The sequence below is a fragment of the Labrus bergylta genome, chromosome 4, assembly GCF_963930695.1.
Source record: "Labrus bergylta chromosome 4, fLabBer1.1, whole genome shotgun sequence".
Lineage (NCBI taxonomy): Eukaryota > Metazoa > Chordata > Actinopteri > Labriformes > Labridae > Labrus > Labrus bergylta.
The window spans coordinates 33,653,569-33,668,782 of NC_089198.1; the positions used below are offsets into that span (position 1 = coordinate 33,653,569).

At 44.0% G+C, this 15,214-nt stretch overlaps 1 protein-coding gene across 1 annotated transcript in view; it reads left to right on the top strand.

The window, feature by feature from the left end:
• The window catches only part of LOC109993904 (cadherin-18), a 102,226-nt gene that overhangs the window by 79,661 nt on the left and 7,351 nt on the right, over positions 1 to 15,214 (top strand). The window contains exons 6-10 of the mRNA XM_029279910.2: positions 854 to 1,041; positions 2,528 to 2,781; positions 4,582 to 4,718; positions 6,891 to 7,015; positions 11,301 to 11,415. Of these exons, the coding sequence (XP_029135743.2) occupies positions 854 to 1,041; positions 2,528 to 2,781; positions 4,582 to 4,718; positions 6,891 to 7,015; positions 11,301 to 11,415 (819 nt within the window). The remainder of the gene's footprint in view (positions 1 to 853; positions 1,042 to 2,527; positions 2,782 to 4,581; positions 4,719 to 6,890; positions 7,016 to 11,300; positions 11,416 to 15,214) is intronic.

Below are 15,214 nucleotides of genomic sequence, written 5' to 3' on the forward strand. Positions count from 1 at the left end.
GGGCAAGACACTTATCCCGAAATTACTCCGGCTACTTCGTGGTGGTGTATGAATGGGATTAGTTACTTCTGATGGATGATATTACATAGTGACCATTACGATCAGTGTGTGAATGGGTGGTTGTGACATGTGGCGTAAAAGCGCTTGGAGTAGTTGGAAGACTAGAAAAGCGCTATATAAGCTCTAGTCCGTTTACCAAGTCCATATCTAAATCTTACCCAGATACAGCAATGCTATTTATTGATTGGCTGTTGGGATAGCTATATTTCTTTTTTTGACTAGCTGGTGCATGGCAAGCTCATACTGAACTCTATGGGAAACCCACTTGATTCCTATCTGTTCCATAGTTAAAAAATATAGCGGCGCAACTTGGTGGGTGTTATCCTGGTAATTTATCGGCGTGAGAAATACAAGGTGTGGCGTGTCAGCGTGTGAATAGGTTGAAATGCGTGTGTCGTGAGAATTGAGAGCATTGTATTGAAGAATTCACAGTATTTCCGTTCTTATTTACTTTCTTTCTTTCTTGTAAAACTGTAATAAAGCACAAATTACAAAAAGTACACATTAAAGACTAACAAACAGAAAATAGGGCACAAGAAACAATTAGCTAACCTAACATGCTTAGTCATGCTGCTAGCTTACTGCTCTGCTAACTATCAACTTATTAAAATCCAGTTGTCTAAGAAACAACTTTACGGTGCACTTTTAAACGCTCTACATGAGGGGTCATCTTGTTACAGAGTCACATCAGCTGGATTTGAGTTTTGTCCCCCTGTTCAGGATTGGAGGGAACATCACGATGCAGCAGGATGAACAGGTTTGATTGAAACATGTCTGTGTTTGTGTTTTTTAGAGAGCTACCAACTGTACGTACCTGAGCTGGCTGAGGTGGGGAAGGCCGTGGGTCGGATCAGAGCCAACGACGAGGATGAAGGTCAGAACGCTGAGATGACCTACAGGATCACCAACACAGAGGCAGCGGCCATCTTCTCCATAGCCACTGACGCTGAGCGCGGGGAGGGGGTCATCTCCCTCAAACAGGTGGGAATCAGAAACACACACAGGTGAGGTTTCACTGTCAGCTTCAGTTTGTTTTTATCCTACAGGTTGAGCAGATTTCTTCCTCTTTCTTTCAAACACATTGAAGTGAAACGTTGAGGAAATAGTCCAGACATCCCGTCCTCCTGACTCAAATGGTCAAAGTGTTTCTTTCTGCATCTTTTGAGACATGACGACATGGACGCTGAAGATCAGCAGGAGGGAGTTTTGTGTGTTTTCTAAAAGTGCTTTTGGTTTTCCTTTTTGTTCTTTTCTCAAACAGTAACCCTTAAAAACTTAAAAACAGAGAGACCCCCCCCCCTCCTCTCCTCAGAGTATAATACACTCCTGAACAAGCTGCCGCTTAAAAAGACTAATTAGATATTTATTATGCATGTATAAGGCTGAAAGTTCAAGCAGGCTGCGATGTCAGTCACGTCTGTGTTGTGCCTGGTGGAGGTTTACGCGGGAGGCTTTGTACAGTCAGACAGAAAGAGTGAAAGGGGTCGTACGGAGGTCCCACGGTGGCTGCCAGACTCGAGACGTGAGCTGATGTGGCGTTGGCGCCGTCAGAGAGAAACTGAATTCTATAAGAAAGATCTTTTCATTTGGTGTACATGCTCTGCTCCATCAGAGAAATGTGATTCATTCTCGGCGTGCAAACAGGCGGAGCGGGCGCTAACTGACTCAGAGGTGACTGAAGCAACATGTGGATGAGCGTTCAAGAGGCAAAAATCCAGGGTCGGTCTTCATCCCAGATATGACCCCGACGAGTTGTTGGGATTTTTATGAATTGAAGAAACACTTGACTTAATGCTCACCTAGCAGGAGTAAAGATGGGACTTTGATTTGTTTGGTCGTCACTATCGTCCTCAGTCTCTGGCCTCAGTTCAGATCTTTATTGTCCCTGGAAGGGAAATTTGATTCGCAGCAGTGGACACAAAAACACAACAGATAAACAGACATAGGAAAGTGGAACACAACCTGTTGAGATACAACCAAGAAATATAACACTTACTGTTCGTTAAGAAGTTTCACTCAAATGGTTTAAATAAATAAATATAATAAATATAAAGTGCAATAGCTTGAAAGTGCAGTCAAGGATTTAAAGAAGATTAGAAGCATTAATTGCATGAGGAACATATGAAAATATATATCAGTTTGCCTTAGCCCTGGGCAGCCTGAACCTCCGACCTGAGAGGAGAAGCGAGGATGGTCAGAGCCGGACAAGATAGACTTTGCTTTCCTAACAACTTGTCTGTTCCAGATATCTGACAATGAAAGTTGCTGAGCAACAATTCATCCAAACGTAGCTCTGTGTTTTAGGTCTCTGAAAAGTCTCCTTTAGTAAAACTGCTTCCAGGGTGAAGATGTTCAGAAATGTTGAGGTGTTTCTGTGTAGACGGGGAAAAACAGAGTTTGGGGCTTGTAACGTCACACAGAATAGGGAAATGTTGGCCTGTCAACGTGTTTTCTGTCTTTTCTGCAGCCTCTCAACTATGAAAAGAGAAAAGTTCACACACTCAACATCGAAGCGTCCAACACGTTCCTGGACCCCCACTTCTCCCACCTGGGGCCGTTTAAGGACTCCACGTCGCTGCGGGTCATTGTGGGCGACGTGGATGAGCCTCCTGTCTTCTCCATGGATTACTACATCATGGACGTGTACGAGAACTCACCTGCTGGGACGCAGGTCGGCACTGTGACCGCCATGGACCCTGACAGCACCAACAGTAGAGTCAGGTAACAAACAGACATTGCTCCGTCTGCAAACCCCGTAGGCATGATCAAATACAGGATCAGAGTGGATTTAGAACAAGAAACTTCACACACATGTTTTGAGGAGCTCTGAGACTTATTTAAACTGGTTGATGAGGAGGAGAAGATGTGACCTTTAAGATTTTTAAACTGGATTATCAGTTTAATGTAAACACCGAATGTATCGCTGGGCTTGGCAGCTAAAAGAAAAGACCCTCAATTGTTTAAAATATGGGATGTATTTACTTTTAGATGTTATAAAAATATGAGCAGATGTGAGGCTGCTGAGTGCTGACAGCAGGCTTCAGAGTGTTCAGAGTGTTCAGGCAGGTTATTACACAGAGCTGCTTCATGTTTCAATAAGTCAACTCATCTGCTCTGTGTCTGCACACTGTGAGTGTTTGCTAACCAGCAGAGCAGAACAAAGTCAAATCTGCTCTCTGTTAGAGTCTTTATCTTCTCTTCTCATAATGTCCAACAACAAACACAAACTAAGAGCGCCAACCAGACGTCCATCTTACAGAGACCAGCACACAGCTCCCTGGAAGATAGCCTGAGCCGTCTCTCCAGCTGGAGTCCAGAGATACTCTGAGTCACTAAAGTCCTGTAAACGGCAGGAGAAACCAAAACCAATCAGATCATTTTCTAAACGTTGCTCGGTTTAGTTTGAAAGAGCTCCAGCTGCCCGTCACTAAATATTGTCCATGCAGAAAATGAACCCACTTTTCCCCCGACAGAACCCCGAACAAACCTCCAACCCTCGGCCTCTTTACTCTCATCCGGGGGAACAGGCTGTTTCTGTGGACAGTGCACGGTGTTCGCTCAGTGACTCTCACTTCTGTCAGCTTCACGCTTTGGTGGAGAATGGATGAGTTTGGGGACATCAGAGGCTTTGTGATGGAGCAGAACTAAAAAAAAAAAAAACTGAAAAGCCCGTTTGATTCTGGCCTCGCTCTGGAAAAGGATCAGTGGGAAGGGGCCGCAGTACATATGAGGCTTTCTGTCCTCAGCCGGCAGCTGGCAACACAATCCCTGACAGCTCTGAGTGAAGCTGCAGCACTGCTGCGTTCTGATTGGATGACTGAACTCTGTGACTGGCTGTTAAACCTGCAGGACCTTTGATACAATGAGCCCTGTGAAAAACAGCAGCGGGACACACTCTGTTCACACAGATAGTGTACATAGCTGTATGATACAATGTTTGTATGTGTCTATGTGCTGGGCTTTGTGAAGACATTTGTTGTGGATCCTCAGTTACATTGATTTGAACTGCTTCACTGTTTTACTCTGCCTTTATGTACTCAGGGTAAATAGGTTGACCAGGAGTCGTTTGTTGTTTGATTGGCCGCTTTGAAATATTCACTGAGAACAGCTGTGGCTCAGTGGTAGAGTCTTAACCGGAAGGTTAGGGGTTCAATCCCAGTCCCATGTCCGATGTGTCCTTGGGCACTAAATTGTTCCCGCTGCTTCGTCGGTGGCGTATGAACAAACAGCTACTACGCAGTCGGATCAGTCACGCCCCTAATTATGTACAACTTGTCTCCTTTGTTATCTCATAGCGGGTGAGGTATGGATCAATTCTCCCCCCCCAAAAAGCGAGTGCTGATAAAGACATGAACTTGAACATCATTGTTTCTACCAGGCTGTAAACATGTTTATTTCTGCTGTCAAAGCAGACGTTTAACTTTTGGGTCTGCATGTCTTCATAGTTTGATAAAAAGCATTTTAAAGTTGGTCTCAGTGTCAGTGCTCTCTTTTTAGAGATCATGTCATTCTTTGTCGCAGGTTCTTCATAGAGAACGAGGAGGAGACACTTTTTTATTTCACCATCGGAGTGAACAGCGGCGTCATCAGGACCACGCAGGTTCTGGACCGGGAGGTGGCCGCGTGGCACAACATCACCGTGGTGGCTGCAGAGGTTGGTAAGTTCTCAGCGGCAGCAGACCAGTTTCATTTAACACCGTATGGGTCCCCATTACCAGAACTGGGCTCTAGTACCTAACGGTCTCGGTTCTTTGCTTCTTTCACCTCTCAGAAAAATATGTCACTCTGACCCCTAGTGTTTAAAACGGGTACTGCAGTCTAAATTCTAAACGTTGTAGAGAGCTGTCCCCCACCCCCCCCTCCTCTCTAGAGTCGATGCTCACTCAGGTTGCCATGTGGTGGACACTGAAGCTTCAGTGTTTATCCAGCTCTGCATGGGTCTGTAAACCTTTCTGTGTTCTAACCTCTCTCCATTTTTCAAAAGCATCTCCAATATTGATCCTAGTTTGAGCACGTTTCTGCTCGTGGAGCTTATTAGAAACATGCAGAGGCTTTTTAGGTCGGGTACAATCACTTCTATCTGAACCACTTCTCTTGACCGCTTCCATCGCTGTCTGTTGATGTAGTAAGTCCTAGGTCACCAAAACTGGGTAATTATCATGATTTGACTTCCAACTTCTCACAGAAAAGGTCACAGAACAGTTAATAGTGATAGTAAACCCAAATAAGGTTTCATCATTGTGTGTGAATGTGGATAATTTAATACATGATCTTTTTTAAATGTTTTTATCGGTGCGATAGTGTGACAATGTGTGGAAGTAACATACATGACAAACAAAGACGGAGACGGAAAAGATCAGAGAAAAGAAAAATCACTTTTCAGACTTGGATCTTCTCGTTAATCAGCTCTCATACTTTGGATAAGCTCAAGTGATGATCGGCTCCTCAACATCTGTCTGAGAAAGACACAGTAATGTATGTGTGTGTATCAGTGTGAGGAGAAAGGTTAAAGGTCAGTTGGAGGTTCATATCTGTGTGATGATGTCACAGAGTGTGAGCCCGTCCTCTCAGGACGGGCTCACACTCTGTGACTGTTCTAAAGACTCACTGTTCTCTGTCGACCTGTAGGCCAACACCTCCCAGGTCTTTCTTACTCTATCTGCTTCATCAGACGGTCATGAAGAAGAAAATTAAATGCTAATAGGTGATCTTTTTTTATATCAATCTCCAACCCCTTCAGAACAATCTTTAAACTGATGCACATGATGTGACACCTGTTGCACAAATAGAGACTTCCTGTGTCCCTCCTACACAGGAAGTCTGTGTCCTTCCTGTGTCCCTCCTGTGCAGGAGGTCTGTGTCCTTCCTGTGTCCCTCCTGCACAGGAAATCTGTGTCCTACTTGTGTCCCTCCTGTACAGGAGGTCTGTGTCTAGGTCTGTGTCCCCCCGTGTAGGAGGTCTCTGTCCTTCATGTGTCCCTCCTGTGCAGGAGGTCTGTGTCTCTATCGAACAGGAGGTCTGTGTCCCTCCTGTGCAGGAGGTCTGTGTCCCTCTGTGTCCCTGCTGCACGGTAGGTGTGTTTTTGTTGTGCCCTCAGCCTCAGAGTGCCTGGCGGTTATCAATGCCAACCAATGTCCATCACTCTCACTTTAGTGCAGTAAACGGTAAGACAAAGGGTAATAAGATAAGCATGGTGAGAAATGAGAGGGGAGGGTCCAGAAGAAAGACCTGATGGACCGATCCTCAGATGACCCCACACAGACTAAATATCACCCACAGACAGGTCCCCCCCATGACTCAGAGATCTGACAGAATCAAACATCATGCTAAATGTTGTTTACCTAAAGATTTAATTAAAGAAACAATATGAAGGATTTCTGTTTGGTGTGCTTTGGCGCCCACCAAGACCACGTCATAGAAGACGACATAGACAACGTGCATTTGTTGACAATCTGATGAGAAGTCAGCAGAGACGCTGTGAGAAGCTAAACAACCATGTCGAGTAATATTACTTACATCTGACTCTGCTAGCGTCTACAGCCCGTTGTTATCAAGCTGTTAGCTTGTGGAGTATGTGTATCCATCTGTTACCATGACGACTGTAGGCTGTGGCTATATGTCTCCTTTGGAGAGGCTCCTTTATCACAAACTAGTAGAGATAGTTTCAATCAGTTTACCTTCATGGTCTGCCTGATAGAAAGATCTCATATTCTGAGTTGATGACTTTGTGCTGTGTTCTCAGTTCAGTAACTTTGTTTTTCTGTAGGAGAAAAACAACATTTATGTTTTTAGTTTGTGGAACTAAAATGTTTCTTTTTGTCAACTTCAGATAACCCTCGCATGGTGAGTCATGTCACGGTCACCATCCAGGTCCTGGATGTCAACGACAATGTTCCAGCCATCTCCGGGGGCAATGATGTCATCATAGTGTGTGAGAGCACCAAAAGTGGACAGGTGAGTCTGTGAGAACGAGACACTCTGACGGTGTTTGGACAGGATGATGATGTCATGGTCTTCATGTGCCAGCAACAAAGAAACTCCTCAAATGTTTAGAAGTGTTGATGGAAGCAAAACGAGGGTCCACACGTGACGTGATGAGGGTCCACACTTGACGTGATGAGGGTCATGAGTTAGTTACCCTATTACCTACCACATGACAAACATCTGATTTGTGTTTGAGGGGAGAAGAGAACTGAAGCTTCCTGTTCATATTAAAGTAGCAGAGTTTGTGAATGAAAACTTGATGAGCTGGAAACAGAAAGAACTCACCTGAAGACTCACCCCATGTCCACACAGCGTTCTTTCCAGGCAAAAGAGCGCTGGCTGTGCGTGCTGCACGTCCGTGTTGTCCATGACAACAGTCTGTTTTTATTTTCCGATCAGAGAGGATGTGGGTCCTTAGGCTACAAATCTACGGGGAATGTCGTACATTTAGAAAAGAGCGCCGGTGACGTCAACAGCGCCTTTCTGAAAAGTTAAAAGATCTTCAACTTCAGCAATAACTTTCATCTATTTTACTTAAGGAAAATAACTGAAAAACAGCGCTGGCACTCAGAAGACACGCTAGGTAGACACAGGGCCTAAAGCAATTAGTCTACCACTAAATAAATCTTTTTTACATCAGTGATGTATGCGATTAATTGATCAGAAAGCCAGACATTTAATGGATTGTTTTATTTAATTACAATTTAGACTTTATATGAGTTCATGATCGGGTGGAGATGTTTTTTTGTGTTTACTGTTCAACTCCCAGCACACAAAACCAGTAATATATGCACCACTGAAAGCATGCACAAAAATATATCCTCTCTCTCACACACACACACACACACACACACACACACACACACACACACACACACACACACACACACACACACACGCTGTCATGCACGTTCATGTTGATCTGTAGCCTTTGTGTTGTGTCTGACACCATCAGCGGGGGATTTATCAGCTGAGCTGCAGACTCTGCAGCTTCTTGAACCTATAAATTATTCAGACTGCAGAGCGTGCCGATTGTGGTGCTGCCGGGCCAGAAAGCAGCCTCGCTCTCCTCCACCACCACACTGACAGCTCTGAACCAGGGAGGATAAAAACACTTATTATTCGAGGAAAGCAGGAATAGAGCCTGGATCTGCATGATGGAAACAGCTCCCCTCTTATATGGACAAAAATAAAACACACTCCCTCTGTGTCATTATGTTTATTATATGTAGTGCCCTCTCTTATCCGTCCACCGCTCTCTGCTTTTTATGCTAATGAAAGTGTGTGTGTGTGTTTTATATGTATTCATTTATCTTGGCTTTAGGCATCAGACAACACGTGCCCGCACAGTCAGTGTCAAGGGAGGATCTTTTTTTTCATATTGCTGGCATTGCAATAAATTGAAGCTGGGAAATTGTCATGCATGGCATGTCTCTCTGGCATGACAACCTTTCTCTACTGTGCTGGGGGACTCAGTTCTGTACTGCATTTGCATAATTGATTGCAAAACGATGAGACTGCTGTTTAGGTTGGGGGGCACACTGTACAGTTAGGAAACATCTCTTGTTTGCTGTGTTGAACACATGGAGACGAGTGCTGGATACAAGCTCGAGGGCCTCGTGCAATTTGCACGCTTGAATTGTGTTGTTTTTTGTTTTAATGCATGTTTGTTGTTGAGAAAGATCTGGAGAGGCCTGTGGAGGATTGTGATAGCATTGAGTGTGTGGACTGGTAGGATCTAAATTTGAGGCAGGTAACAGTTAGAGAAATATATCTAATGAAGGCGATTCCATCATTTCTTAAAAAAGGCTCTGATTTCAAATATAACAAAGTTAAATATTAAATGTGTATATTAAGTATCAATCAAGCTGATCTCTGTATTTTAGTCGTCAGCTGAGAAAAGGGCTGTAAAGGCTGCAAACAAATCCCTGCTGCAAATCAAGCAGCATCCTCTGCTGAAGCAGATGCTGAAGTGTAAAATCCTGCAGTTCCTCGAGTGTCCACTAGAGGCTGGCTGCAGAAGCACAAGAAGTCACATACACACCCATTCTAAAAAGCCTGTTTTTACAGCAGAGATTAACATGTTTACAGCCTGGTTCAAAAAAACAAATAGGTCTGATTAGCTCATGTCTTGATCGACACACACTGTACGGGGGGTGAATGTTTTGATGACTCATCAGTTTTGATTTGATGAAGGATAAGAGTTATTCACAATAAGGCGTGTAGCTGACCTGATTGACAGGTGGGCGTGGTGTATCGGTTTGTCAGGAGGTTTAAAACCCGCCTCAGCCTGTCGTTAGGTTGACTGAAAGTTAGGCTGAGACAGCATTTCCAGCATGGAGACCGCCATTGACACGTCACAGTAAGACTTCAAAAGATGAATTCTCTCTAATGACGGGCGCTAATGTGCAGCACAGAGTTAGGATTATTTCCGCCAGTGTATTTATATAAATCTGTTGCGCCCAGTGTCAGGTTGTCTCAGAGGAGAGCGTTACAACACACTTGCTAAATATGCTAAGAGTGTGTTTGAAAACTTTTTCTATAACAGATGGAATAAGGACATGTAATCGGGACAAACTAAAAAAAAACAAAAAAAAATAGATTTGAGATGTTTCTGAGCTGATCTGAGTTGTCTTGTGCAAGCGTTGTTGTGTGCTGCTCAAGATTTAAGTTGCTGTTTAACATGGTTCACTAGGAAACCAGCAGATGGCAGTATTTTCTTAGTCATGTGTTGAGGTCCTATTAAAATCAAAACTTGTTCGAATTTAATTGCAGAAAGTTACTTGACATCCAGCTCTTGATCTCAGACAGGCAGTTTTCACAGCACTCCCATTAAATCTAACGATTTAATGGGCAACTGTGAATCATCAGCATAAAAATGGAAGAACACACGTGTTTATTTATGATATGCCCTAATAGGAGCATCTATAGGGAAAATAAAATGGGCCCCACGACAGACCCCTGCGGGACACCATATTTCACACCAGAGAAGGCAGAGTTATTAACAGACACACAGCACCTTCTATTGGACAGATACGATTTAAACCAGTCTAAGTCTGTCCCAGAAACCCTGACCCAGTGCCTCAGTCTGTTCAACAGGATGTTGTGATCAATAGTGTCGAAGGCGGTGCTGAGGTCCAGGAGTACTAGGACTGAGCACATACCTTGATCAGCAGCAATTAAAAGTTCATTTGTTACCTTAAGTAAGGCAGTCTCAGTGCTGTGAAACTTCTTGAAATCTGATTGAAGTTTTTCAAAAATGCTTTTATTTTCCAGCAGTGAGAAATTGCTTTGACACAATCTTTTCTAAAATCTTGGAAATAAAAGGCAACTTGGAAATTGGATAAAGGGATAAAAGGAGGGTTCGGATGCCTTACACCTCCCCGACACTGTTCTTATTGGATAGTCCACGCAGCAGACATCAGATAGGCATGGATGTTGTGACACAAACAGCAACATCTGCTGGATGAGCGCGACAAGTGCTTGAATCCCTGAAAGACCATTTCAGTCCGGATGAGATAATAAGCAGAAGTGGATACATTTATATTGAAAAAATGGGTACTTGGTTTTGGGTTATTGGGTTTTTTATCAGCAGTGGATGTACACAGGCAGTTTTAAAATAATCAGCCAATCAAAACCAAGAGGGGCGGGTCTTCTGATATCATCATTGTCATCAACAATAGCGGGCCATGTGTAGAACTGCAGATTGATTTAAAGAACACATGCAGCCATTAACACCAACTCCTGAGGGAAGCATACGTTTACTTTCGTAACCTAGCAACAAAAAATGCCGGTGAGAAGCGCTCTGAAACTGAGGTCACAGGCGCTGCCAGCATTAGAAGAGCCGTGAATGGACGCAGGCTGTAAAGCTTTGTAAATAAAAAAACAGGACGCTTTGGTTACTCTTTTCGAAATAAAGAAACACCAGAGACTTGATCACAGTCACTAATAATGTGTCCTGCAGCTTGAAGCAACATTTCTAAATATTACAAGTAATCTGAATGATTCTGAGCTTCAGGAATCTGAGTATTTTGGGAGACCAGGTACAAAATTCTCTTTAGATTAAAATGATTTTAACATTTAAGGGTTGTAGTATTTGTGTTCATGTGATGTGTGGACATTAAGTCACTGACAATGACCTTGGTTTTGGTGGATTTAGTAGAGTGTAAGGAATCCCCCCTTCTCTCTGTACACTTCCCTCTGTGTCGCCTGTTTTTGTTTTTAATTCAACATCTCCTCTCTGTGTCTCCATCAGGTTATTCAGACCCTCCGGGCAGCAGATCTCGACAACTTTGCTAATGGGAAGTTTTCCTTCTATGTGCCTGCTGAATATCCAGCCAATCCAAACTTCACACTGAAGGACAACGGAGGTAAAACAACTTATTTATCGGGAACGTACAAATTACGCTGAACAGCTCTGGGCCACTAACAGAGGCAGAAACACTTTTTTCTTTTGTCATTGGGACACAAAAATATGATCAAACATCAGTTCGATCAGTGATCAATTTTTAGAACACATCCAAGCTTTTCATAATAAGGTGTGTACCCAATCTGACTGCGAGCGGACGCATTATAGCTGTCTGGAGGCTTAAGGTCCGCCTCCTAGATTGACGATACATATGTTGAGATAGCATCCCACTATGGTGTCCACCATTGTTGGGCTTCAAAACACCATTTCAGGAACCAATGGGTGACGTCACTGAGACTACATCCATGTGTATACAGTCTTTGACCAGAACTCTATTTTACACAACAGCCGGTGAGCTTGAGGAGGATGGGGCTTGATGGTACCAGCAGCTAAACGAATGGACACACGGGGGGATAGGAGATTCTTCTGCCCTTGAGGTGTGTACTTAGAATCATTTTTTAAAATGTCTTTGAGCCCCTGGTACCCTAAAATAGAAGCAGCGTTTGAATGGGGGAGGTCGCTGGCCCCATGTCAGACTCTCAGCTCCCCTCTTCGGCCTTCCCTCTCGCCTTTCTCCCATCTACTTCCCTGGAGGGTTGGACTTAGAACATTTTGAGAACCAGAGTTTGACAGGGGGAGACAGCCGGGCCTGTGTCCGGCTCTCAGCGCCCCTCTTCGGCCTTCCCTCTCGCCTCTTTCCCCTCATCATCCCTGGAGGTTTGGACTACTCTATCCACTATCCCGTGTTAATAAAAGCAAACTTTAAAAAAATGAATCTAAAAAAGAAAACCCTAACCTTCAGTGTGGGCCGGGCTTTAGTTGGTGGTGACTGCTCTGCAGAACTGGACCTGGTGTTACACAGTGATGAAACACCTCAGTGTGGAATAAGGTCAAGAAATAGTCTTAAGATATAGTCTGTTAATAATTTTAATTAGTTGTTCCAGAAAAGGTATAAACCTCTGCACAAAGAAAATCATTGAATCCAGATGTGTGGACCCGGTGTGGAGCAGGACGAGGGTGAGACGAGCTCCTCTTACTGGTTCACTGCAGGCAGAAGGACACGTTCTTGGCAGATATAGTGTAGCTCTGTCTGAGAGATATTGATTGATTGTTTGACTGATTGAAGACTAAAATGTGTTTAACATCAAGGCAGCTCCATTCAAACACCAAACAAACATTCAGAGGCCTTACATGGGCTTTGATCTGGGATTCAGATCCACATTTTAGGATTGACTGGTGAATAAGGTGTGCTTCAGTCTGACCTTATTAAAACGTGGGACCCTGTATCTCCGGTTTGATGGTAACAGTTTATACTCTGTGTTCAGAGCGTGGTCAGGATCAGAAGCGATGCTGTTAGCCAGCTTTAACATGTTTTTATCGTAGCTGAAACATAAAGTCTCAGTAGTGGATAGACACATATAACATGAGGCATTACAGTCCTGTAGGACACTGAGAATCACAGACATATGGACCATGTGGTGTTAAAACAGGACTTTGTCCACTCGCCTCTCTCACTCATCTTCTTGCAGATATTTTCAATGTGAGTTCTTGCACCATCAGAAGTTTGTTACAACAAATTGCACTGGGCTGCAGAACTTCATGGGTTTGTTTGTACAATCATTAGCACTTCATCCTCTGTGAATAGGACCTTGAGAGCAGGAAAGTGATCTTTAATTTATGGTGCTATCAGTACCTTTGTGGTCTGTGTGAGCTCTATGCTCAGGAAGAGGCTGATTCTCTGTTTCATCGTTTGTGCTCAGTTAGCGGCCGTGATTGAAGTTAATGGGGCTTTAAAACACAGCGTGCAGGTCTCTTAATGCATGCATGACCTCTGCACCTTGGCCAATATGCTTTGTGCTCACAGGGGGAACTCAAAAGAAACACCTTATTAACGGGCTGTATTGTATATCAGATATTATCTCCAGTGATTTCAGAGATTGGAGCGTAATGAATCCTGGCTCAGCCTCTCTGCTCCTCCCTCCTGCTGGCATCGTTACCACTCCTGTCTCTTTGCTGCTGCTGGAGCAGGTACCAGCACCACTCCACCACCACAGCCACCCCACCCAGATCTGCTTTAATGTCCATGAAGTAAAAAAAAAATGGGTGCTGTTGCTATGGTAACCCAGCAGCTTCCGCTCCTCATTTAGCTTCAGATGTTTGAGTAAAGTGGAGGGGGCGCAGGTCGTCCTTCAGTTCTCAGGTACGTGTCAGGTTGTGTGATGTTCTCGGGGCTCGGAGGTCTTCTGTCGTTTCATCTCCTCCTCCGCCCCTGTGCTCCTCGATAAATCTGTCTCACCTTCTCTCCGTCGACTTCTATTTTCTTTCTCCCTCATCTGATGTCTCCTCCATCTCTCCTGGTGTCGACGCGCTGCTTTCTGCAGACAGACACAGGACTGAGGGGAGCTGACAGCAGTCTCATTAATGAGACACAGTGACAGGACTCGGACGTGGGGGGAGTCGGACGACGGTCTGGGAGCTTGTTGCTGCAGGCGGTTTGTGCTGTTGTTATTTACTTGTTCTTCTTCTCACAGAGACTTACTGTTGCATTGCAAGTATTTTTTTTTAGTTGTTAGAATCTTCCCAAAACGGATTTAAATCTCTTCATTTGTATTTTTCTGATTACTGAAGTGTAATGTAGTTACTGCTCGCCCCGCTCTTATTTTGGTATTCAACATTTTTTATTGAGTTTACACATTTTACAGGGGATAACAAATACCCTGATTCTAAAGTCTTATCATAATTCAAATCTCTACATAGTCAACAGTTTGTAAAGCACATTTAAAAGAGTGTAAGCTACAAACATCATAACAAGGAACACATTTTTTTTCAAGATTTCTAAAGATTTTTAAAGATTTATATTTGGGCTTTTTGCGCCTTTAATGGAGAGATAGGACAGTTGATAGAGTTGGAAATCAGGGAGAGAGAGAGAGAGAGGGGAATGACATGCGGGAAAGGACAGGAAAGGAACCCGGGCAGCCCGCTTGGAGGACTACAGCCTCCATACATGAGGCGCACGCACTAACCACTGCACCACCAGCGCCATGGAATACGTCTGACAAATAGATCTCACAGGGTAAAACCGAAGAACAAAGGTGTGCCATGAGCTGAGATTTGAATATACAAATACATTCAGTTGGCACATTGGGTGTCAGGAGCATTTGGTTTCACAAACGGTGCCTGCAACTGAAAAAGGGCGGTCAGTCCTGAGTTCACACTCTCAGGAGAGCTCAGAGGACCTGAGAGATCGTGCTGGGGAAGAGGGGATTAAAAGGTCTGATAAATACGGAGGGTTAATCCAGCAAATGACTGAAAAACAAGTACTAACTTTGAAAATGGATTCTAAAACCAACGGTTTCGCGGGCCAGTGAAGGGAGGAGAAGTACAAACTGAAGTGTGGTGCTTTGGATTAAGGAGCTGTTGACTCAAACAACACTTGCAGTGCGCTGAAGCATTTTTCCTCTGGAGTTGATACGAGTGGCCACTATCTCAAAGCCAACGAGCTAACAAGCTAACAAGCTCTGCTTAGGGAATGTCAGTGCCGCGTAGAGCCCCCTCCTTCCTTGTTCTTCATCCGTCTACGAGAGCGACAGAGAGGAAAATAGAAACGGGGCGTTGGGGTAAAAATGGCACGCTCACCAGCAGTAGGACGCTCCGAAAGGAAACAATAGAATCAACCTGAATCAACAAGGTGTGAGCATGTACTGATGGAGTTATCCAACAGACATGTTTCAAGTCACAGTCTGTTGTTAATTTTTTCTAAA